The 24,982-nt window shown below is 40.4% G+C and overlaps 1 protein-coding gene across 2 annotated transcripts in view; it reads right to left on the bottom strand.

The window, feature by feature from the left end:
- Positions 1–24,982, bottom strand: part of scn4aa (sodium channel, voltage-gated, type IV, alpha, a) — a 33,092-nt gene that overhangs the window by 6,457 nt on the left and 1,653 nt on the right. For both annotated transcript variants that reach the window (XM_087844812.1, XM_087844813.1), the window contains exons 2-26: positions 13,360–13,663; positions 13,046–13,164; positions 12,876–12,965; positions 12,665–12,793; positions 11,755–11,846; positions 11,339–11,629; positions 11,167–11,230; positions 10,858–10,999; positions 10,550–10,747; positions 8,858–9,028; positions 8,540–8,669; positions 7,818–8,056; positions 7,558–7,731; positions 7,097–7,453; positions 4,354–4,836; positions 3,759–3,800; positions 3,559–3,682; positions 3,288–3,442; positions 3,000–3,173; positions 2,779–2,901; positions 1,370–1,651; positions 1,232–1,285; positions 863–1,000; positions 598–702; positions 94–364 (exon numbers count right to left, since the gene is read on the bottom strand). In XM_087844812.1, coding sequence (XP_087700938.1) covers positions 94–364; positions 598–702; positions 863–1,000; positions 1,232–1,285; positions 1,370–1,651; positions 2,779–2,901; positions 3,000–3,173; positions 3,288–3,442; positions 3,559–3,682; positions 3,759–3,800; positions 4,354–4,836; positions 7,097–7,453; positions 7,558–7,731; positions 7,818–8,056; positions 8,540–8,669; positions 8,858–9,028; positions 10,550–10,747; positions 10,858–10,999; positions 11,167–11,230; positions 11,339–11,629; positions 11,755–11,846; positions 12,665–12,793; positions 12,876–12,965; positions 13,046–13,164; positions 13,360–13,614 — 4,402 coding nt within the window. In that variant the 5' untranslated portion in view covers positions 13,615–13,663. The remainder of the gene's footprint in view (positions 1–93; positions 365–597; positions 703–862; positions 1,001–1,231; positions 1,286–1,369; positions 1,652–2,778; positions 2,902–2,999; positions 3,174–3,287; positions 3,443–3,558; positions 3,683–3,758; positions 3,801–4,353; positions 4,837–7,096; positions 7,454–7,557; positions 7,732–7,817; positions 8,057–8,539; positions 8,670–8,857; positions 9,029–10,549; positions 10,748–10,857; positions 11,000–11,166; positions 11,231–11,338; positions 11,630–11,754; positions 11,847–12,664; positions 12,794–12,875; positions 12,966–13,045; positions 13,165–13,359; positions 13,664–24,982) is intronic.

Genomic DNA, 24,982 nt, shown 5'->3' with positions numbered 1-24,982 from the left:
AAGAAAACACACAGAAAAGCAACAATGTATCAATATATCTGCTGGACCAAATTAGCAATTCACAGCTGTACTTTTAATTCATTAATTACCCACCAGCTATTGACAAGATGACCACAACAAAATCAAAAACGTTCCATCCATTGGTGAAGTAGTACTGCCGCAGGGCAAAGACCTTCAACACACACTCTCCAGTGAAGACCACAATGAAAGCCACGTTTAACTTAAAGAGGAAATCCTCCTTCTCTGCACTTTGGTTATCTGTTTCCACCATCATGGACACCATATTGAGGCAAATGAGGACCATAATGAAGATGTCAAAGAATTGTTGACTGATGAAGTCAAACACTATGCCCTGGATTAGGTTCTGTAAAGGAGAGGAAGGAAATCGAGAGCAGTGAGGAACAGAAATACAAATCCAGGAAAGTCATTTGGCCTGTTAACACAAGTAGTGTGCAGAAAAGGTGAACATAGCCACGTTATGCATGCCGACATGAAGCATCATTACTTCTGATGATGTCATTCATACATGCAAGTTTTCCAGTCTTGGACTGATCAATGTAACGCATACAGAAAACTAAAATAATCATCATGTCTTACCGTTGGACGAGGAATTGGCTTCTGTGGCTTCTTGGAACCAAGTTTCTTCATGGCTTCATAGTACTTTTTCTGTTCATCAGTCATAAAGATGTCTTCATCTCCAAAGTGCGGAAAAAGCAGAATTCAAACGTAATTATAGGAATTTAAATAATGTCACAAGTCTATGTGGTTTAAAGTTATAAAATTGTACACTTGAAAATAGGAAAGAAGACACTCAATGCTTTTGCACAGGCACTATTTCAGATGAACAAAGTCTTATACTTATCTTTTTCTTTTGCCGACTAAAGTTATCAATAATGACCCCAATGAAGAGGTTAAGTGTGAAGAAAGAGCCAAAGATAATGAATATGACAAAGTACATGTACATGTAGAGGTTGATTTCGTAGGATGGTTGCTCTTCCACCTAAGTAGAAAAAATACAAGTGAATAAATGCCTAATCATCATCGTTTGCTCAGTTACAGGTTGGAAGATTTTCTTCATTTGATTCATCGGATATTTTATAATGTCGGGTTGCAATGCATACATGCTCTTCTAAGGAAATAATTGTAATTGTACTCATAGTTACAATTTATTGCCCTAGATGAGGATTCCTTTATGCAGCTCACCAGAACTTCAAAGACACAAAATCATTACCTCTCTTGAGTCGACAGCAGCATACATGATGTCCATCCAACCTTTAAAAGTTGCCTGCAGTCAGTGAAAACATTTATTTAAAATATGTATCAGTAAATATGACTACTAATTTTCTTTAACTCAAACAAAACACCTCACCACTTGAAGTAGGGACAGGTAGCCTTGTCCAACATTGTCATAGTTGACTTTCATGTTGACCCAGCGGGCCTCCTGTGTCGCTTCTTTGATGGCCATGCAGTCGCTCCGGTTATTGACTTCAGTGATGGGGAAAAGCTCCTCCGATGTGGTGTTGATACAGCGGTAGAACTTCCCAGCAAACAAATTAACTCCCATGATGCTGAAGATGAGCCAAAAAATCAGACACACCAGTAGCACGTTGAAGATGGAGGGAATTGCTCCAACGAGAGCGTTTACCACCACCTGCCCCACAAGACAAGACTCTGTTTAGAATTTTGCAATAGATATTCAGATTTATTCAATAATTTATTCAGCTGTAAGACCTGAAGTACTGTGCAAAGGCACCCCACAATTCTCTATAATTTGTTAGCAAGATGGGAAACAGGTGGAGCAATTTATTGAAAGGTGCAAATATTCATGAGAGCACAGTATGTAAGTCACAAACAGAGTTTTTAGAACCCTAACAAGATTTCAAGTCAATATTTGGCATTGCCACCTATTTTCTATATTGTAGTCTGAGCTTTCTTAGGCAAGTTTTATTCTGTTTCCTAAAAGGAGTCCTCTGGTGTAGTTCTCCAGGCTTCTTGACATCCAAATCTCTTCTTTCAGTTCTGGGTGCCTTTTGTTTCGTTCTCTACCAAAATGATCCCAGACTGCATGTCATTTTTTATAGACTCTTTATAGACTTTTTATATTTTATAGACTATAGATTTTTTATAGCTTTTGCAACAGGCTGCTAGAAACAAAGTGCTCAAAGATACAATTAAAATTGGTTCTTGGCTAAACTGTTATTTGCTGACACACAATACTGATCCTTTGAGTTGGATACCTCTTTTATACTTGAATGATTCATAGGTCAATCTTAGGTGACTTAACAAACAAATAAACAAAAATAAAAGGAAAGATAAGGTCGGGTACAAGAACCTGACCGAAAATGAGTGAAAAAGCAGCTAATGTCCAAAGAAAAGCTTTGAAAGATCTTCAGAAACAAAGGAAAACTTGCTCAAAAACACTTTAAAATAACAAGAATGTCTGACTCCTTGGAAAGGAAAAAAGAAAAGAAAGAAATGAGTGGTGGTTCAAGACTTTTGCACAGGGCTACAACAATAATCTTACTCAAGTGAATGCATTGATTAGTTAGTCAACTGACTCGGGAAAACTCACCTCAGTCACCTCTGTTACAGCAGCTGTGGTTTAAGCATGCATTCAACAAACACAGTTGGACAAAGCCAGGCAAATTAGTACAAGAGTGCATCAAACAAGACAGGTTTGCATCTTCTAAATCAGTGTTAACCATTCAAAATATTAAAATGTTAACATTAAGTATTACAAATTCCATATGAAACAAGCATTAGCAGCCAATAACTTACCCTCATCCCTTCGAATCTTGATAGCGCGCGAAGAGGCCTTAGTGCTCTGAGGGTTCTGAGGGATTTGATTGGCCCAAGGTCAGAGTAGCCCAACCAGTTGGCAGCTAAACTAATCAGGGAAATCTGTAGCAGAATCAAAACATTTCCCATTCAAGTGCTATCACAAAACCTTTCTGGCATAGGAGATGTATTATCACATACAGGCAAGCAGGGGAACTTACATCTACAATGAAAAAGTCTAGCCAACACCAGGCATTGGTGAAATAGGTCTTGAAGCCATATGCAACCCATTTAAGGAGCATCTCAATGACAAAGATGTAGGTGAAAATCTTGTCAGCATACTCCAGAATTATTTTGATCGTTCGGCGCTTTTCTATGTATATATCTTCAAAAGCCTGCCAAAAGAAAACATTATCTACCTAGATATGTGTCATGACAGGATCAGTGTCTTAACGCTATCATAAAAAGGTCATCGTTTCTAAATTTGTTGCTGTTATGACAACACTCACAAGAGCTCCACTGCTGAGGAGGATCATAAAGATTATGAAGGTTTCAAACCAATCATGCTCCACAATAGTGAAGCAGGTCTTGCGGAGGTTCCACCATTTTTTGCCTTTGTCTTGGGTGATGTCCACCATCAGACATGGCCAGCGCCTCACACAGTCTGAGAAAAGTGGAAAGGTTTGCGATTACCTCATAATGTCAGATTACAGAATGGGTACTGAAAAAGACTTCTGTGTCTTTTTTGTTTTGTTTATTTAATAAATTTGTTGTTCATACTGTCAGTGAAGCACGCCTCTGGCTCCAGTGGCTCTGGCTCTTCTATTTCCGGTTCAGGCTCAGGCGGTCGATAGTCCGCTGAGCTGCATACGGAAGAATCCTCATCATTCCGAACACCCATCAGCTGGACAAGAATCACAGTTAAAGTTCAGATGCAAATGCATTATGCAATCACACAGATGAAAATACTGTTAACTCACTTTGATATTTCCTGGGATACTAATTTGATCTTTCACATTTTCCTGAAACAGCAGACGAACAGAAAACAAACTTTATTAAGTGTTCATAGGAGTTTGAGAAACATCCAGCACACGAGTTTATTGTCCCCAAAATACATTATGGGGATCCTGGGAGCACACACAAATCCCTTTGAGGTTACGTCAGGAACAACATCCGGTATTATTTATTTTGAGAATAATTATTTTCTTTGCTGCCTTATTTCCAACAGTTACAAAAAATTATATATTCTGATGATAGTTAGGATTTATTTTAATGTTTGGCAAATTTCCAAATACAAAGTTCCAATACATGTTTAAGCCATGTTGCCAGTTTGTTAACCAAAGTCGAATTTTACTTATGCTGGATATATATTTCCTGATGAATTGAATTTTAGCTGCAAATTTGACCACAAAAAAGTCAAGTTGGACACGTGAATGAATGAATTAACCAATACAATTTATCATTGGTGGTCAAGAGCTGTTAAAATCTTATTTTGAGATGAATAATAGATCAAAAGATGGCAATTATTTGAAATAAACTGTATAAGACTTTGGATTAGGACAGAAGTTTTCTTACGGTATTCTGCTGGCTATGTCCCTCATCTAAACTCTCAGAGTGATTATCATAATTGGAATCGCTGGTTTCATCTTCATCATCCTCATCGTCCTCTCCCAGATTTTCAAAGTCTGACTCTCCCTGGGCAATTGGCACACTAAGACTAAACTCTCCATCCACAATAAATCCAGAAGGCCGGCCTTCAACTAGGCAATCTGATATCCCATCTGCCAGTTTGAAAGTCTGACTGGTGTCCAAATGGTTCATTTCAATTCCTTCCGTTTTAGGGTCGACGTCATCAGCAGGGCCCTCGTCGGGCTCCTTGGGCTTTCTGCCAAGAGTCCGCAAGATAGTTTGAATGATGAACGCTTTAAACCAGTCGATGAACCGTGTGATCCTGCCGATGGCAATCTGGAGATTGTTCATCTCTCCGTCCTCTTCTCCTGCAGAAAGGTTGTCTCCACTGAACGAGCTGAGCAGTAAGGCCAAAAAGAGATTCAGCACCTGAGTTCAAAGAGTAATGAAGGTAATTATGAATACGCATCATACGTACAGCCCATATTTCACACATAGAATTAACAGTTTCTTATTGTTCATTTTGTTTAGTGAAAAAAAAAATTGACAGTCAAAGTGATGCCTAAAGAAGTGAGAATTAGGAATCATTACTCGACTGCAAAACAGTGATCAAGCTTATATCCAGTGATCAGTGAGTAAAAATGTGCTAACTTTGCTGAACCAAACACAAAAGTTTGGAATAGCTCAAGCAGACATCATATTGTTCCTGTGACGTCACATCAGTAAATATTATGTTGTCTGCCTCCTGTCTCAGATGCAGCTATCTTTAGATACTCAAACATGTTATTCAATTTCGTGGCTTCTATTTCCCAGGTTTAGCAGGAGATCATGGTTACATGGACTAGTGGGAATGCTCATCTCGCTTATTCCAGTGTCCGAGATGTCAATAAGAAAATAAAGCTGATGGACAGGATGAGCTGTACAAAAACCAAACGCGACAATGAAAGATCGGATATGGATTTGATGATCTTTGATGAGTGGAAAAAATAACTGTGGTAGAGGTTATAGTGTTTTTTCAGGGTCATGTTCCTAGTCTCCTGGAATATAATTCAGGTGATTTGTCAGCTAATTCCATTAGCTTTGTACAGTTCCGGTAACCTGATGAAGTGAGACATTTCTTCCTTGTCTTAGAGGAACAGTGTGGCCTATAGGAAATGTACCTAGTCAATTTCTTGCTGCAAAATAGATTAAATTTTTTTTTAAAAAATCGAAAAATTTAAAACTCATTACTTTTGGTTTTATCTGAAGGCACAGCCAGCAGCTTGAGCTGATGTTATATTATTATTTGTTTAATAAAAACTGTGCATAAAAGCTAGTGGTGATTTCATGCTCATTCAACCAGAGAAAATACTCTGCGTGATTCTCAGTTCAAAAATAAGCCCCTCCCTCTGAGCCAAGTTTATTCTAATTGGCTGCCCATCTCACACAGAATGATCATCCACCATTCTAACAGTAATGTATGACATAAAATAAATAAAAACATACTAAGTCCCCTTTAAATCTTCTCTGCTCTATATGCTGTGGTGTTGATGGCTCAATATGATTACCTCTACATCAATTAGAGTTCAATCTGCTATCAAATGACTTCTCCTTTACACCCAGACGCACTGCCACCTGAGCTGTGCTCGCTCAGCTGTCCACGTTTGTTCCATCAGTGGCAGCATGCTTACTTGAGCCGGATCTTAGCGCATACTCAAGGTCAAAACCACTGTTTGGTAGCTTAAGTCATTAGATTTAAATAGAAACCCCCTCCCATGAACCTTGTAAGTATATTATTTGCCTCATTATTAGTGAAAAAAAGTGTACATTCATGTGTTAAGTAAGCATGCTCAGGTTTAAGAGTGGGTAAGTAAGAGTTTAAGATCCAAGAAGCCTCAACAATTTTGGCACAGCGTGCCTAACACAATACTTCAAACCTTGATGATGAGCCATTTCCTTTTCATTTCTATGAATAACCTGACAGGAAATGGATTTGGCTCTAGTCATTAAATATGATGCTGAAATGATGTCTGACAGTGATCGTCTGTATGGCCTTGTTTCGTGAGGCCAAGATAAAAAGGTCAGGGGGCAGCGTTTTCATGCTACAGACACAGAATTCTTCAGAAAGCATTACAAACCCTGAAGCCTCATCACGAAAATTGAGCCAGACTCTCAATCAGTTCAAAGGCTGTTCTGTTAAATTGTATATGTTGGACTGAAACAAGCTCCTAGGATATAAATGTCACTCTGACACATGTCATTCATCTAGATCCCCAGTTGGGCAATGAGTCCAATCAAACAACAAAAACTGCTCAGGAGCAGCTTGAGGAACATGAAAAATCTCAAAACACCCGTGAGAGGTGCCGTAACAAGCCTGATCCATGGATACTATGCAACAACCCACAGAACACAGAGGATCTGAAGTCTCGAACCACAGGGGTGAGGAGGTCAGGTGATTCTGCACTGATGGGTCAAAATTTTCTTGGCTGCACGACTGGGGCATGCACAGTATAAGAGAGGCTGTTTTAATCTTTTGGCTGATCAGCGTAAACAGTTTTTTCCTCCAGCTCCAACAAAAAAAAGTTTCACAAGTTTTTCCTTAACATACTCAAATATTTACTTCACAATCTCCTAGATGGATCACTGAAATAACTAAGACTTTCTTTCTTCAATCTTCAGTCTGAAGATAGCATGCAGTTGTTGGACTCACCACTAGATTTCCAATGACCATGACCAACATGAAGACAACTAAACACATCCCAGTTCCGGCAACCTCCATGCAGTCCCACATAGTCTCGATCCACTCCCCACACAGGATGCGAAACACGATAAGAAATGAGTGGAAGAAGTCGTTCATGTGCCAGCGCGGCAATTCACAGTCCAAGGAGATCTTGCACACGCAGTCGTTGTAGTTCTTGCCAAAGAGCTGCATGCCCACGACGGCAAAAATGAAGACGATGATGGCCAGCACCAAAGTCAGGTTTCCTAAAGCCCCTACTGAGTTACCGATGATCTTGATGAGCATGTTGAGAGTGGGCCAGGACTTTGCCAGTTTGAAAACTCGAAGCTGTCACCAAACATGGGACAAAAATAAATAAAGACATTTAGTAGAAGAGCAGGTAATTCCACAGTGTTAAACTGATGCAAAGAAATTCAATCAGTGTGTCTCACCAGACGGAATGACCTGAGGACTGACAGACCCTGAACATTTGCCAGCCCCAACTCCACCAGACTGAGTGTAACAATGATGCTGTCGAATATGTTCCAGCCAACTTGAAAGTAGTAGTAGGGATCCATAGCAATAAGCTTGAAGACCATTTCTGCTGTGAAAATACCTGTAAAAACCTTTTTAAAAAAAGATAAATGTTTTTTTCACCCCTAAAATCTGAGCAATGTCTTTAAAGTATTTTAAAATGTTAGGCGGCACATACCAGATTCCCCACTGACAGCATATAGTCAAACTCCGGGGTCATGGGGTAGTGCTCCATGGCCATGAAGAGGGTGTTGAGCACAATGCAGATAGTGATAGCCAGGTCAACAAAAGGGTCCATCACAACAAAGTATACCCGCTTTTTAAAGACCACCCAGGGGGTACAGCAGTCCCACTTCAGGAAAAGGTCAGCAAATTTGTACCAGCCAGGTGGACATGGCCTCTGAGCCTCCTCCAACTCTAGAGAAAGAGGCAGAAAACAAAAGGTAATATTAAACCTCACTTAAGCCTAAACCTTCAACCTAAAGTCCAAGTCTTGTTGCTTCAAGTTATAGCTGTGCTGAAATAGATCTAGCTTAACACCATGTTTGACAGGAATCTCTGCTACACACAATATATTTAGCCTCGTTATGATAAGCTCAAGACAACTCCACCGTATCGGCCTTGGATAAATTAATGAACAATGTTAACAACTGCTTGATAATCTTAGGAATTATTGCTCACACCAGAGCACCTAATGCTAAGCCTTGTGTATTTCTTCTTCACCCCCAGTGGCACCCGACACTTCCAGATGCCAGATTTCTCCACGCAGTATAAAAAAAAAAACATTACCCCGAAATAGAGGTTATGTTGTTGTGTCCTCAGCTTACATTAATCAAAGCTAAACAACATATCCTAATTTTGTTAGTGTGATATCAATATTGTGTGTGTTTGGTGCTGTACCTTCCATGGCAGCTGCAGTGAGCACAGTCAGAGCACTAGCAGTTCTCTCTGGCATGCATGGTTCATCCAGTTGAAGCATGCTGTGAACGGAGCCCAGTGACTTCTCTCTGCATTCATAATCCATGGCAGACTGTAAAATAGCATAGCATAGCAGAGCATCTTTATTTAAACGCACTTTACATCCAACAATGTTGACCAAAGTGCTACAAATATAGTTTGAGAATTTCTCAAAACACATAAGTCAAGGTATGTAATTGCAGATGGACAAGGCAAAGGTTTTTAAAAGGATTCATACAGGCACCACTAACTATAACTTACCTCGTTCATGGTAGGCGCTCTGATCATCAGACGTGGAATAATTCTCCCATTGCAATCTTTGACAATTTCATCACGGTCAAGGCTCTGTTCATCATCTGCCAAATCAGACCCAGTGTGATGGCTGAGCGAGTTCTTGCTGGTTAGAGTGCCTTGGCTACCGAGCATCTTAGCCTGATTGGCAGAAGATAAGTCATTCAGTAAAATGTCTTTGTTATTGCATTGGACAGTTTATAAAACCCTTTAAAAGATGGCTCGGCTGTAATTTTACAGTATAAAATATTACTTTATTATAATTTAGTACTGAATAGGTGACATTCAATGTCCCATCTGCTAGTCTTGGTAGCCAGGGATCGGTCCATCAGGGACTCCGCTCCTGGCCACCACCCGGCTCACAATGCACTCGACCCCCACGGTGCTTCCTGCAGGATGGGTCAGGAAGATGGCCACCAGACGCTTGCCCTCGGGCAAACTCTCCGGACCTGGCTCCAGAGTGGGGCCCTGGTAACCCTATCCCGGGCATGGTGAACTGTTCCCTACACCATGATAAGGTAGCGATTCCCTACCCTCACCTATGGTCACGAGCTGTGGGTAGTAACCGAAAGAACGAGATCGCGGATACAAGTGGCAGAAATGGGCTTCCTCCGAAGGGTGGATGGCCTCTCCCTTTGAGATAGGGTGAGAAGTTCAGCCATCGGGGAGGAGGTCAGAGTAGAGTCGCTGCTCCTCCACATCAAAAGGAGCCAGCTGAGGTGGTTCGGGCATCTGACAAGGATGCCTACTGGGCCCTCCTGGTTGAGGAGTTCCAGGCATGTCCCACAGGGTGGAGGCCCTGGGGTAGACCCAGGAAACACTGGAGAGATTATATCTCTCGGCTGGCCTGGGAACGCCGTGGTGTTCCCCCGGACAAGCTGGAGGAGGTGGCTGGGGAGAGGGAGGTCTGAGCTTCTCTGCTTAGGCTGCTGCCCCCGCAACCCAGCCCCAGTTAAGCAGAAGAAGGTGGAAGGATGGATGGATAGTACTGAATAAAAAAAAGAAAACAAAGTTTTTACTATGAGCCATAGGATGGCAAAAACCAGTACTGGGATTTTGCCTAAAAGGCTTGAAGGTGAGACTAGTTTTGACCTGTAATAATACTCTAAACAGTTGAACACATGGACAGCATGAGAAGTTATTGTAAAGTAATATAAATTTGGCAATGAGTCAGGGATTGCTGGGACACTAAATCCAAATAGTTGTGGTTAAAAGTGGTTGTTGTGGCACATATTGGTGTCTTATACACTTTGCATCTTCAGTTTTATTTTGAATTTGATCCAGGCAAAGACCAACCTCTTCCAGTCATCCAGGAGGAATTTGGTGTTAATCAGTGCATTTTTCAGGAAGGAAAAAGCACCATGTCACAAGGCAAAGTAAATAATAGTTTGAATCTATGACCAAGAGTCTCCCTAGATCACATCCCTTGAAGAGCATCCGGTGCCAGAAAGAACTGCGTATAAAGAAGGAGGTTCAACACTGTAAATACTGTCTCTGTGTATAAGTTTGATTTATTTGCCAATAATAGTCGTTGAAGCTTGCATCAAAAATGCTTTTGATTATTTTTGGAAAAAATAATAAATCAAGCAAATTTGTTTGCCATTTGTTTTAATCAGTTTTTGAACTAATTCTGATTCAGTGTAATAGGCCGGTGTAAGTTACCTGCTCTTGATTCTTGACTTGCTCTAGTAGCCGCTGGAACTCCTCCTCTTTTTCGATGGCCTCTTGCCGAGTTGCCTGATTCTGTTCGTCATAAGCCATGGCTACCACAGCCAGGATAAGATTGATGAGGTAGAAGGAGCCCAGAAAGATAACGACTACAAAGAACATCATGTATGTCCTACCAGCTGCCCTCAAGATCTGTTTTAAGAACAGAAAAGAAGCTACGAGGACTAAGGACAAATTTCTTCACAATACATTTTTAAAATGAAAGCATAAACTGTAATGAAGCAAATGAAAGAAGAGCCAACCAGCTGGAAAAGGTTCTCCCAGTAGTCCTGGGTCATGAGCCTGAAAAGGGCAAGGAAGGCCCAGCCAAAAGAATCAAAGCTGGTGTAGCCAAAGTTTGGGTTCCTCCCAGCCTTCATGCATGTGTATCCTTCAGGGCACTTCCTGTCAGCAGAGAAGAAAAGTTATCCAACTACATCTGGACTCCCAGCCTCCAAATCACACTTGTAACCTTTCTAAAACTTCAATTAAGGCTCATGTCTGCACTGAAACTCCAGTACCCCAAATAAAAGACAAAATTAGCACTGTAGCATCTTTGTGGTGATACGCACCCAGCATCGGAGCTGTTTCCACAAATCAGAGCATCTTGGCTGCCTTCCAGAAAGTACTGATTCTCTATAATCAACCAAAAAAAGAAATTGGAAAAGCTACACCTTTACACCACTGTGGACGATATTGATTTAAAATTACAGATGAAAAACTTAGAGATTAGATGAAAAATACCTGAGTTTTCAATATATTCAGTGAAATTGAAGGTGCTGTTGGTATATGTATCATTTAAGCCAATGGTGTCGTTGAAGTCCACTGTGTTATTGAATGAAGAGGTGCCGTTAAAGATTTCAAACATGGTGTCATTGGTTTGGATGGGCCATCGCACACATTTCTGTCGCAGGTTTCCCATAAAAAGCTGTAGACCAACGAGTGCAAAAACCGCAAGGGCGAAGACTGTCAGAATCATCACGTCCACCATTTTCTTCACTGACTGGATCAAAGCAGCCACAATTGTTTTCAAACCTGACAAAACACAATTGATACATGAGTGGTCTATATTTGGAAGTCGAATATCTCAAAAACCAGTAAAAATAATGTGTACTGACTGCAGTTAAACTATTAGTGTTATATTAAAACAGAAAGCATACCAGGAATCACAGTAATTGTTTTAAGGGCTCGAAGCACACGAAATGTCCTCAGAGCAGACACATTGCCGAGGTCAACGAATTCAGTGATGTAACTGGGAAAAGGCACAAACATATCAAGGAAATGGTTTCCGTGCCACCCGATGTAAGCAGAGGTCTCATCATAAACCATAAAAATAAAACAAAAACATTGGCAGCGATACTCTGTGTTTGTGTGTTTCCGATTTTTAATAGATACACCTGTGGTAATTTGAAAATCCTAGGTGACTTCCTTCTTGAATTATCACATTCACAAACTTGGGTGTCTATGTTGCCCACCCTCCCGGCAAGGTGACGACAATACCCCATCAGAATTTTACAGCTGAGGTGTAAAAAGGGAACCAAACTAGCAGCTAATAATAATGGATTGGATTTATATAGCGCTTTTCAAGGCACCCAAAGTGCTTAACAATGCCACTATTCATTCACTCTCGCATTCACACACTGGTGGAGGCAGCTACGGTTGTAGCCACAGCTGCCTTGGGGCGCACTGACAGAAGCGAGGCTGCCATATCGCGCCAGCGGCCCCTCACCAGTAGGCGGTAGGGTAAAGTGTCTTGCCCAAGGACACAACGACCAGGACAGAGAGCCCAGGGATCGAACCGGCGACCTTCCGGTTACAGATACACGTCCCAACCCCCTGAGCCACGATCGCCCCAATAAGACAGGTACACTGTTCTGATGTAATGAAGCAAATGGAAAAACACTTGGTTTTAGTCAATCTTTTACTAAAACCAAATGTCTCTGTTGGATAACCTTCAGTGGTTATATTGCACCAGCAAAAAGGGTGGAGTTCCTACTGTCATTTAAGTACTAACAACTATTTACCAAATGCATCTACATAGTTTAAATAAACACACAAGCAGATACTTACGCCATGCTGATCACCATGAAATCCAGCCAATTCCATGGATCTCGAAGGAATGTAAAAGATCCAACACAGAAACCTCGAGACAACACTTTAACTGTTGCCTCAAAGGTATAAATACCAGTAAAGACATACCTAGAAAGAAATTAATCAGAATTAATTATCCAAACTACTGTGTGAGGTGTGACGTGTGAATAATCAGTGATGAGCTACTTACTCAACAGTTTTACTCCATGCTGGTGGGTTGCTCATTGTCATGAACACGCAATTCGATAGAATTGTAATCATGATGAACATGCTAAATAATTTAAGTCAGGATTAAGGAAGCGTACAAGAATACTGTCATACCATTCAAACTAAAATACACTCAATAAATCAAAAGGATATGAATGTATGAGAATTTTGATGGCTCCTCTCCTAACCAGACTAAAGGGGCTCAGAATGTAGCACGCCGGTTCTGCATTGAACCTGAAGATCGTGTTTCCTTTGGTGATCACAATGAATGTCTGAAAAACACAAAATTATCCATGAAGTTTGTAATTTTTTGCACAAAAAACAACATTTCAATGAATTCTCTAAGAGGCCCTGCATGGAGCTGCAATGACACATTTTAAGATACAGTCAAGTTTATTAGAGCCTGAGTGTGCAATGTGTTTGTGTGCTTCAGCAGAGCTTTTTCTTCCATGTGTGCTCATACTGACTTTCTGTGTTTCATAGAAGGGGTCTATGTCCTCCAGGGGTGTGTTGAGCAGCTCTGGTGGAGGGTCCCCAAAGATCATGGGCAGACCCTTGCCTGCCTCCAGATCAGCATTCGGGGTTGCTGGTTCTTCCTCGTCATCAGCCTTTACTTCTGCTGCCTTTTTCCTTTCCTCCTCGAGCCTCTTGATCTTCGCCAGTGATTCCCGAGTAAAGGGGCGAAACGCATCGGTGCCTGGGGGAGGAAGCAGCAGCACCATCTTTGCATTGCGAAGGGATACCGCCTTGCCGGGGTTTCCCTAGAAGGAGCTGGAGGGAGGACAGTGAATGAACAGAGAGAATATAAAACAACCATAGTTTTTTAAATAGGTCCAGGTGTCACATGCAGATAGGACATACAAAAACCTTCAAGACAAAGCGAATCAAAACATGAGCTTTACAAATTTACATAACCCGTATAACATTGCCTTTTCTAACTAACAATATGCATCAGGTGCCCAGGTGAACTCTTGTTTGCCTTGACTGTTGTGCATCTTTTTTGTGGAAAATTGCCCAGTTTTTCTATGACATGTATAGCAAACAGCAGTTTTTAAACATTATACATGTTATAAATGTAATAACCTTAAAAAAAAAGATTTATGAACACTTGTTGCAACTTTACGATAACCTTCAAAATGATGGTTTACAAACCAATTATGGACCAAATACACCAGTAAACATTATGAGTTGTTGTTTAATTGACTGGTTGACTTTTACTGTTAACTTAAAATGTACCATTTATTGTGTTACCCGTTTTGGATATTTACCAAATACCACTGTTCTCATAGGGGGGAAAAAATCACTGTTTTGTTCTCTGATAAGCTTTTCATGGACTAATTTTTGCAGAGAATTTCTTTACTCATGCTTGAATAAAGGGGAGAGAGGATGAGATTTTATAATGGGATAAATAACTAAATAACAAATGTTTGCACTTTTCACAACATTTGCTGATACACTCAGTGCCAAATGTAACTCAAATAACTCATTATAACCAAGGTATGCAGAACACCACCTCCAAACACACAGCATATCAAACCTTCAAGCAGATGGGCTACAGTGGTGGCACTCCTGTCAGCTAAGAACAGAAAACTTAAGGTTATAATTCACACAAAAAAACTGCATAATAAAAGACTAGAAATATGCTGCCTGGTCATTCTTGATTTGTGCTGCAATGGACATGAAAGCATGGATCCATCCTGGCTTGTATCAAAGATTCAGGCTGGTGGTGGTGGTGTAATAGTGTGGGGGATATTTTCTTGGTCCACTTTGGGCCCTTCAATGGCAGGAAAGCATTGTTTAAAATTTTACAGCAACAGTAAATGGATGGACTGGTACTTATATAGCAGCTTTCTACTCAGAATAAGACCTCAAGGAGTTTTGTATTACATGCCTCATTCACCCATTAGCACACTGTGCTTTTATCTATACCTAAGCACTTTTACTCACTCACAAGCCAATGGATGCAACTCAGGGATCAGAGGGGATCAATCCACGATCCTTCTAATTGGTAGATAAACCACTCTTCTACCTGAGCCCTAGCCACAGTTGCCCCAGCTGTTTGCCCACACTCTGGCTACTTACAGCAGGAGACTGTGCCATGTCACAGAGCTCAAATCATTTCAAACTAGTTTCTTGAACATGACAATGAGTTCTAAATAGCGTCCTCAGTCACTAAATCTCAATCCAACAGAGCACCTTTGGGATATGATGAAACAGGAGATTCATTCATGCATGAGCAGCCAACAAATCTGCAACAACTGTGTGATGTGATTGCCTCAATTTGGACCACAATCACTGAGAAAGGGTTTCAGCATGCCTTTGGATCCATGGCATAAAGAACTGAGGTGGTTCTGAAGGCAAAAAGGGGGTTCAACCCAGAACTAGCAAAGTATATCTAGGCTGTGTACATTTCTGTACTGACAAAGATAGGAAATGGCTGGACCTTTGCTAAAGCACATAAACCTATGATGATCTGAAGCCAAATGTAAACACACCCTGCATTTCTCTACATATGTCCTAAATACAAAGAATTAATTATAGGTCTTAGTTGCTCTAATGTGTGTCCAAACACCTCACCATCTCTCATTTCTGCCCTCTACCTTCTGCTTTACATCTTCAGCCCAGCACTGCCCCCTCACCTCACCCTCCTCGCCCACCACTGCACCACAAGCAGTTAAAAGTGACCATATGGTAACAAAATGATTAGACAGACTTAGGACAGGGTCCTGGACTTTCCCACCGCTCTAAAGACACCGTGACATTAGTTCTCTACATCGGATTACTTATTACCTTAGCAGGCGCTTCACAAGCAGCATTTGCTTACATCCTTTGATGTGTTTAGCAGCCAGAGGAGATCACTTTTGTCTGGAGGAGCTAAAGTTAGCTCCCACTGTGCTGGACATGAACATTTATTAAATGAAATATATGTCTCTATGTGACTAATGAATAAAACGAATAACATCAGCATCCTACAGAATAAATAAACATTTCCCCTTAGGAATTTGCCCAAGAATTTGCCCAAGAACAACAATATTAATATACAGTTATATGCTAATTTCAAGGAGGAAAACAAAGCATAACTGGAGCCTTAAACTGAAAAGAATAACTAATACAATCTAAGAAACACAGTGTCTACAAGTCAAGTACCAAAAGTTTGGATTTTCTTAAATAAAGACTGCACAAGAAGGAATTACATAACACCAAATCACCAAAACAGGCAAAGAAGACTGTACAAGGAAAAAGGTTCTTGAGTTCACATGCATAAGTCAACATGATGGCATAAACAGACTGATGCACTGATCAAAGACGTGAACGTGCAGTTATACTTGCTCGAACCACTTCACTCGAACATAAAATTCTGCATTCACACACATGTGAAGACACGCACACGCTCGCACAGATACGGTGGCTGCCCAGCTGCTACAGGCAATCAAGACGGAGCGTCGTGTTACAGAAGCCCGATGACTCTGCTCATTCCTTCCTGGCTGAGTCTTTGCCCTGCGCCTTACATCCCTCCGATAAACAGGACAGCATGCCAACTTATCTTACCAGGCTTCTTCTCTCTACCTTCTATTAAACCCAAGGCCCCCAAATATACAGTAAGCTTCCACGTCTGTACCCTTACCAAACCCACCCACTATCCCGCCGCATGGCATTTGAGACGCTCGTTCTTTCATTCAGTCATTACCATCTTTACCCTATCACCATCTTTGCTCCTAATCACAACAAAACACAAACCAGACTCTAACTCTGTGGTCCCCTGAAATAATACCAATAAATTGGTCTGCATGTCCTTTATTTATGACCATTCACCTATAAAACCAGGCTATTTCAGTTGGGCAGATCTGCACCTACCCAGTAATCCCTTCACACCCCCTTCTTAGCGCCAGTTTCCTCTCTCATCATCCCGTTTCAAAACCCCCATTTTGGACCCCGAGGGCCTCGCTGCTCGCGACCCTAAAATACACATCGTGAGATTGGATGTGTTTCTACGTGGCTTATGGGGAACATTTTCTGATTGCGTTACATCACTCTATAACTGCTGAAGCCAGCAAATGTCCTTTATAAAAAAAAAGAGCTAGGTCCTTCAGTATCAAAAAGAAGTCTTCATGACTTGGTTGTTCCCTCATAAATTAGGTAAGTAATATGTTTCGTCCCCATTTTTTTAAACTGCAAATATCAGTGTGTGTTTCCCCACAGGAAAGAGCCAGCACTGAAAGAGCCTGCGATATTCTGTATCAGCCAAAGGAGATTCTTGATATCTTACTCCTCAATAAACCATCTTCGTAAATAAAATCCTGTCTAATTTTGAGTTTAAGCACCAAGAAAGCATGTTTTAAATAATCAGATCCTGTACTTAAGTAAAAGTAATAATCTAAAATCACTTAGTTTTCAGTAGGTCTTTAACATCAAAGTTGGTGCAGTAAAATAAGCCCCAGAACGAAGAGCCATCTTGATGACTGTCCAAATGTTTTGATTAGTGGTTACTAATAGAAGGTTTGGTTACCTTCTGAGGGCAACCTGATAAGTAGGTCTTGAGATGATTAATTAGAGACAGAAGCCATACAGACATTTGAAACACTTTTTTTCTTTTACTTTTTTGAAAAATACTGGAGACATTTTGAGTGCTTGGGCCTAAAAATAATTATTCAGTGGAACTGTTATCCAACTACTAAAACAAAAGGACTTTTTGAATGGTTAGCACTTGGTCTCAACCAAACACTGATATTTTTGTAAGGGATAAATGTAGCATATGTGAAAATACACAGAATCCTCTGGCAAGGGTCAACATTTTAGCACCAGAAGGTTTCAGCGTCAAACAAATATTGAAATGGTTGGGACAGTGTGTAAAATGTAATTTTTTCACGTTATTCAGTGTAGCAAATTGAAAACAAGACATCTTAAAAAAAAATACACATGTAGTTGGACTTTTCTACAAGGAAGCTGTTCTGTTTGAATAGATACAGTACAGAGTTTAACGTTATTTTGCTGAAATATGCAAGGCCTTCTCTGAAGAAGACTGCGTATGTTGCTCTAAAATATCTTTCAGAATTGATGGTGCCTTTCCAGATGTGCAAGCTGCCAGTTCCACAAACACCCCCATACTGTCAGAGATGCAGGCTTTAGGATACAGAGCTGATAAGAAGCCGAATGTTTCCTCTCCTCTTTAGTCCAGAGGACTAAAAAGGAATTTCAAGTTTTGATTTGTTAAGACCCTTGTCTATTTTCACTTCTGAAAAACAGTCTCTCTATATTTTATACTCAGTCATGTTACTGACCCATTGCCAGCTGACCTAATTAGTTGCCAAATGTTCCTCCAGCAGCTTCTTTTTACCACCACTTATTTTTCCTGTCTTTTGTTGCCCCCATTGCAACTTTTTTTGAGATGTGTTGCCGTCATTAAATTTGTTTTCATGAAACAGAAAAATGTCTCAATATAAACATTTGAGACATTTATCCTATGTTCTATTGTGAATATTGGTTCCTGAGATTTGCAAATCATTACATTTTACAAAGGCTCCTCACATGGACTCATAATTCAGAAGCCCTCTACAGAAAAGGGCAGAGCAGGCTGTACCTGCTGCGGAGACTCAGGTCGTTTGGAGTGGAGGGCCCACTCCTGAAGACCTTCTATGACTCTGTGGTGGCCTCAGCTATCTTCTATGGTGTGGTCTGCTGGGGTGGCAGCATCTCTGCCGGGGACAGGAAGAGACTGAACAGGCTGATCAGAAGGACCAGCTCTGTTCTAGGATGCCCTCTGGACCCAGTGGAGGTGACAGGAGAATGGTGGCTAAGCTGTCATCCCTGTTGGACAACATTTCCCACCTCATGCAGGAGACTCTGACAGCACTGAACAGCTCCTTCAGTGGCAGGCTGCGGCACCCACGGTGTGGGATGGAGAGATTTCGCAGGTCTTTCCTCCCCACTGCTGTCAGACTCCACAACAAAGACTCCAACTGATCAAACACACACATCCACACAGGTGCAATAACACTAAGTGCAATACTCTTTTCTAACATGGTTGTATTTTTACTCAGTTGTATATAGAATTTGTATTCTATTTTTATCCTATTGCTTATTTTATTCTATGTTATTCTACTGTATATAGTATTTTATTTTATTCTATTCTGTACAGTTGTGTACTGTATTTATTCTTATTATACTCTAACTTTTGCTACATAACTTTTGCACTGTCCACTTCCTGCTGTGACAAAACAAATTTCCCACGTGTGGGACTAATAAAGGTTATCTTATCTTATCTTATCTTATCTTATCTTATCTTACATTTTGGGAACTGGAGTTGTTGGACTATTGACATGTTTTGTGAGGTTTTGGTTTAATTGAAAAAAAAAAAGCGTGGAGAGTAAAAAGGGGATTCATTGAAATGCATTCTTGAAAGTATTAGCTATTAAAATTGACCAGAGTAAAAACCTAGTATGGTATTTGTAAAAAAAAAAAAAAAAAAAAAAAAAGAAGAAGAAGAAGAAGAAGAAGAAGAAGAAGAAGAAGAAGAAGAAGAAGAAGAAATAAATAAATAAAATTAATCCAATAGAATATAAAGTACAATCTCGCCTTTAAAATATAGCTGCATTAATATTTATCATACTTTATAAGTTCTTTATCCTTTCATTAAGTATAGTTCTTGAAAGGTCCTTTCCTCCACTGGTTTTATCTTGAGAGTAAAACTTAAGACACATCATCACGACCATGCCTCCATGCTGTCAGACACAGTTGGAAACAGAGGAAGAGGGAGGGAATGTTGGATTTCAGAAGCCTTCCCCGACAGTAATATATATATCACCTTGCATGTCAGTGGACACCATGTGACCTGAGACATTCCAGCTGAGGATATAGACGGGGTAATGTAGAGACCTCTTCGTTACATTATATGGCTGGGGAATGCAATTGCCAATATTCGCCTCTGGAAACCAACTCAGCTGGCTTTTGGCTTTTATCACAAGGGCAGGTTGAGTTCAGATGGTGATAGAGAGTGTGCTGTATACTCAGAGACAGTAAATACATTTAATTTAACCACCATTAATCAAACACCAAATATTCAAGTTGCTAACATAATCACAGGAGCAATGAGATCTTGAGGGGGAAAATGTCACATCAAACAAGCATGACAGCAGCTTGGAGTTCAAAGACAAATCTTGTGGTCACACAGCAGACATCTCAGTCCCTTCAATGCACATAATTGAGTGCTGTGTAATTATAAATGACAGCACCACAGAGCAAACAAGGACCTTTATTCACACATCCTTTGGCATTTGCCATCCTCCTGTTCCCTTTTTTTCTCACGAGGTCATCTTACAACACCGTAGTTTGCTCTCACACTGTCATCCACCAATTACCCATATATTTCATACTCTCACAGGAAGCCATACTAACAGAAACTGCACCTGTTGCTTCTCCCTGTGGTGTTACTGTATGCTGCTACCATAGGCATAGATTTCAGGGGGGATGCAAGGTATAGAAATGTTTAAGAAGCACTATAAAGGGGGTGAAGTGCAACAGCATTACTCAGAGATAAATGCCTCCTATATAGTTCAGTCTTTATTCTTCAGTAATGGGTCTAAGCATGCTACACCCTCAACCTCTAGGTGACTTCTTTCAATCACAGGTTGCTTGCTGGAAGCCAGCCTGTTTCCAAACAATCAAAGACAATGTTCCCTCTAAGCTGCGCGCGTGCGTAATTGCGCAATGCTGGCACGGTCTCTGCGCACAGAAAATCTGTGATGCGCACAAAAAAAAAACAAAAAAAACTAACCTGAATTGAAATGAAAATTAAAACTATACACAATTCTGTTTTGCAGTGTTAGTCAGTAAGTGACTGGCTGCTCCCGTATGGGATTAGAACGATGCCACCACACAGTCCAGCCAATAATGCGATTCACATTCGTATATACGCAGCTAATCAACGTCGTTGACAATCTATGACATCGTCCTTATGTGGCGACACCGGTGTTTTAGCTAGCAAAGCGGCGTGGCTGATGTGGAGTGAAGCCACGTTAATGACAACGTGTAGTGTCATGATCCTGGGTCCTTTTGACCCAGCGTTTTGTGTTTTCTATTAGTGATTTTGGTTCTGTTGTTCCTTCTGTTTAGTGTATTCTGTTCTGCCCATCTATTCCTGTGTTAAGTCCGCGTTTCCTAGTCTGTGTCTTTGCGTGTATGTGTTTCCTGTTTTATTGTGAAGGTCTGCGTCTTATGTGAGTGTTTTCAGTTTGCCTCCCTAGTCTCGTCACGTTAATCACTCCCAGCTGTGTCCCCCACCTGTGTGTAATCTCCCTGTGTTCTCTGAGTGTTTTTAAGTCGTGTCTTCTGTCTTAGTCGTGGCTGGTTCGTCTGTGTTGTTTCCCCTCGGTCTCCCTGCGTCTCTCGGTGTATATTTCCCCGGACCTCCCTGCATCTTTTTTCTGGTTTGTTTTGTTAGTTTGCCCAGTTTAGGTTTTCTGTTACAGCTTCACCCGCGCCATTTCTGTTGTATTTTCTTTTGTAAATAAATACTCACCTGCACCAGAGCTGCCGCTTCCGGGTCCTAAATAATTACCACACGGCTTGCCCCGGCAGACCGTGACAGTGTAGAACCATTGGAGATGTGAGCAGGACAGACAGAACAATTGACGGAAAAGTGTGGACTTTATACCAGTTTTTAAATTGTGTTGATAGGCCACGTAAACGGTAAAAAACAGAGTTATGATAAAAAATTATATGCAATGTTTGTTTTTCTTCCTGAATACTATCGTTGTTTATATTTAGTGCTGGAAGAAACGGTAAAAACGTCGTTTTATAAGGAAAACGCTCAAAAGCGCTCTCCGCCTGTGAGCAAAAACAAAACCAAAAAAAACCCCACCCTTTCCTATTGGTCAAAAAATTTACCATGTTGGCCAATCAAAAAACGATATGGCAACGTGGCATTTAGTTGTTTAGGAAGGGAGGAGGTTTTAGGAGTGACGGCGGTGTTTTGGGATGTGAGAGATTTGCCACGTTTAACGCAAATCTTGTGTAGTTAGTGTGTAGTGTAGTCAATAGTTTTGTCAGAACAATGAGGCGACTGCTGAATGTTACAGGTGTTACAGGAGTGATGCATCTCCTGTTGTCAGACCTGCAGGTATCAGGCTGTTGTTCTCCTTTATCTCATAGTGGACAGAAATTATTTTTTGGAGCGGCACAAATAATTTGTGTGGCATCAAAGTTGATGCAAAACAGCTGATTGTTCTGTAAATAGTGGAAAATGTTTATTTTTTTTTAAAAACACCTTGGCTGCATTTTTAGGTAAACAGCTGCAAAAAACTTTGTTGTTTGCATAACTCAGTTACTTTTTTGAAGAAGTAACTATATAAGTAATTGCCCAACATTGGTCATTATTTACTGTATTTTGCAGACAGAGAGTTACAGACTCTCTCCCAGACCACAGACTCATAATACAAGTCAGTGCTTTATTAAAAAAAAAAAAAAGAAAGAAAGAAAAGAAAGAAAGTTGTGTTTTCAAAATTGGAGTTCAAGTTATTTTTACTTCCAATTGTGTTAACATACTACACAGGTCATGAACAAGATTTTTTTTTTTACATTTTCCTTGCAAGTGGGCTAAAGCAGTTAATTAAAAGTAGTCGAACATAAATGTAAATGCTGTAATTTGATTATTTTAATAAACCATGTAACTTGGATGGATTTGATGCTGGCGTGACCACAGTGTACACGTCTGATGTTGCTCACAGTGGTCCAAGGGACCGCTCAGGGAGTTTGTGTGTTTGCTCAGACACATGGAAAATTAGAGGGAACATTGCTCTGGGACAGATTGGTGAAGATGTGCAAATAACTGCTATCTAATTTGTAAAGACAGCTTGCCAACATATAGCTCAATGAATCTTAGTCTGTCTGTGCCAATGAGCACAACTTGTCTGCACTGCATCTCTTTGCAATAGTAGACTTGACTCAACTGATTGCCACCTGGTTAATGCACTGGCTACATAGACGAGAGTGGTATCGAATCTGGTCCCTGTCTACATAACTCTTTCAGATCAAATTTGATCACAAGTTCAATGCACATGGTCACAGTACTTTTAGCCATGCTAAGGTCTAGTCTATTTTCCCTTGTGTGACTGTAGCATTAAATAAGTTTCGATTTGTAATCATCAACCGGTACCAAGATTTTAACTTTTTCTTTACAAGAAGTTATTTCCAATACAAGTTGATGTAGTAAAGGCAGAAACAAGTGCAAATTAGCCCAAATACCACATCTAAAGTGGCTCTTGAAATGCTCAAACAAAACCAAAGTGCATGGATACCAACAGACAAATCATAGCAGGGGCGTAATTTCCAGGGGGTTTAAGGGGGTTATGACCCCCCCCACACACACACACACACACACACACACACACACACACACACACACACACAATAATCAGACCCAACCAATATAACCCCCCAATAAAATTATGAATTATCTTGCATAAATAGGCTGTTGATTTTCTTCACTCATTTCAGTTATTACCAGCAAAATAGTTGCATATTTAATCATCTGGGAATTTACCCAGATTTATTTATTTATTTAGACAGAGATCTTGAATAGCTATCCAGACTTTCATTAGAGAAAACTGCCTAATAATGTGATTCTGGCTGACTACAGCGACTGCTTACATAAATGTTTGAGCTCCTGGATGGTGACGACTTCAAAACATCATGATACTAATAGAATATGAGATTTCAAGTTGGGAAAGTCAGTCTTAGAGCTAACGCAGATGTCACGGTCTGCAGTCTGTGGACTCTGTGTTTAATAATAATAATAATAATAATAATAATAATAATAATAATGGATTGGATTTATATAGCGCTTTTCAAATCACCCAAAGCGCTTTACAATGTGTTTTAAGTTTATTAATATTCTGTGGTTTTTTGTTTATTTTGGGTTGTTTGTGATTATTCCCAGTGTTTAGTGTTCTCTGTGCTCTCCTGTCCCACGTTTCAGGTTCCGATGTTCTGTCTCCCCAGTCCGTGTTAGGTTTACGTGTCCAGAGTTCAGTCGGTGTGTTTTCCTATTTACTTTGAAGGTCCTTGTCTCTTGTCAGTGTTTCTAGTTTCGCTTCCCTTGTCTTGTCTTGTCTAATTACCCCAGCTGTTTCTCCCTCCTTTTTCTCATTCCCTGATTGTTTCTGTGTGTATATAAGCCCTGTGTTTTTACCTGCTTGTTGCTGGTTTGTTTGTGTTTTGCCCAGTCTCCCTGTGTTGCCATTTAACGGTTTCAAGTTTGCTTTTGTTAGTTTTTTCCAGTTTAGGTTCTGCACTTGCCATCATCACTGCTATTTGTACCGTCACTGTCAAAATAATGCTCACTCACATCAGAGGCTGTGCCTGCATCTTGGGTCCTAATTGCCACACTCCACACAGCCTGCCATCGCAGCTGTGACAGCAGGAGATCACTACTGAAGCAAGCTTGTTTTAAAAGAGTTACAGTTATTTCCATCATTACGGATGATTCGTTTGTGTATTTTATTTTTGTATGTATTAATTTATTTATTTTTGTCAGGCAGGATTACTCAAAATCTTATTGATGGCACTGCATGATTCTGATTGTGGATTTAGAAACTTTTTGATGGATTTTTTTTTTATCATAATGTGATAAGGCAAATTTAGACATTTCATATCACCTCATCTTACAACAACACATGAAAATGAAATAAGAAAAACTGTGAGACATCATTTTGATGCCACCAAGGAAATATCACAAACAAATCCAGAGATAGAGGCGCAATTCATGCATTGTGAAGAGGGAATTCTCAGCATTGGTGGTGGTATGAAAGCTCTCTTCCTGTAAGATTGTCCTCTGGTCTGACACAACTTTCTAAACAGATTTCTGTGGTCTCAAACTGACCCATTTGGCCTTTGCACTCACTGAGCGGAAATCTGAGTAGATTACATGTGGAAGTGATATGGAGAATATTCCATCCAGCTTGTGTGGGACCAGGGGGAGCTATAATCATAACCATAACACCAACAGAGATCTTAAAAAACAGACATCTATATGAGGGGCTGCCTATGTTTGAACCATCTCACTAAATAATATTTCAAAGACACATACACTGCATC

This window comes from Neolamprologus brichardi, chromosome 8, assembly GCF_056152115.1.
Source record: "Neolamprologus brichardi isolate AB-2024 chromosome 8, ASM5615211v1, whole genome shotgun sequence".
NCBI lineage: Eukaryota > Metazoa > Chordata > Actinopteri > Cichliformes > Cichlidae > Neolamprologus > Neolamprologus brichardi.
Note: the sequence above shows the minus strand (reverse complement) of the source record. Positions and strands in the feature narration are given on the sequence as shown.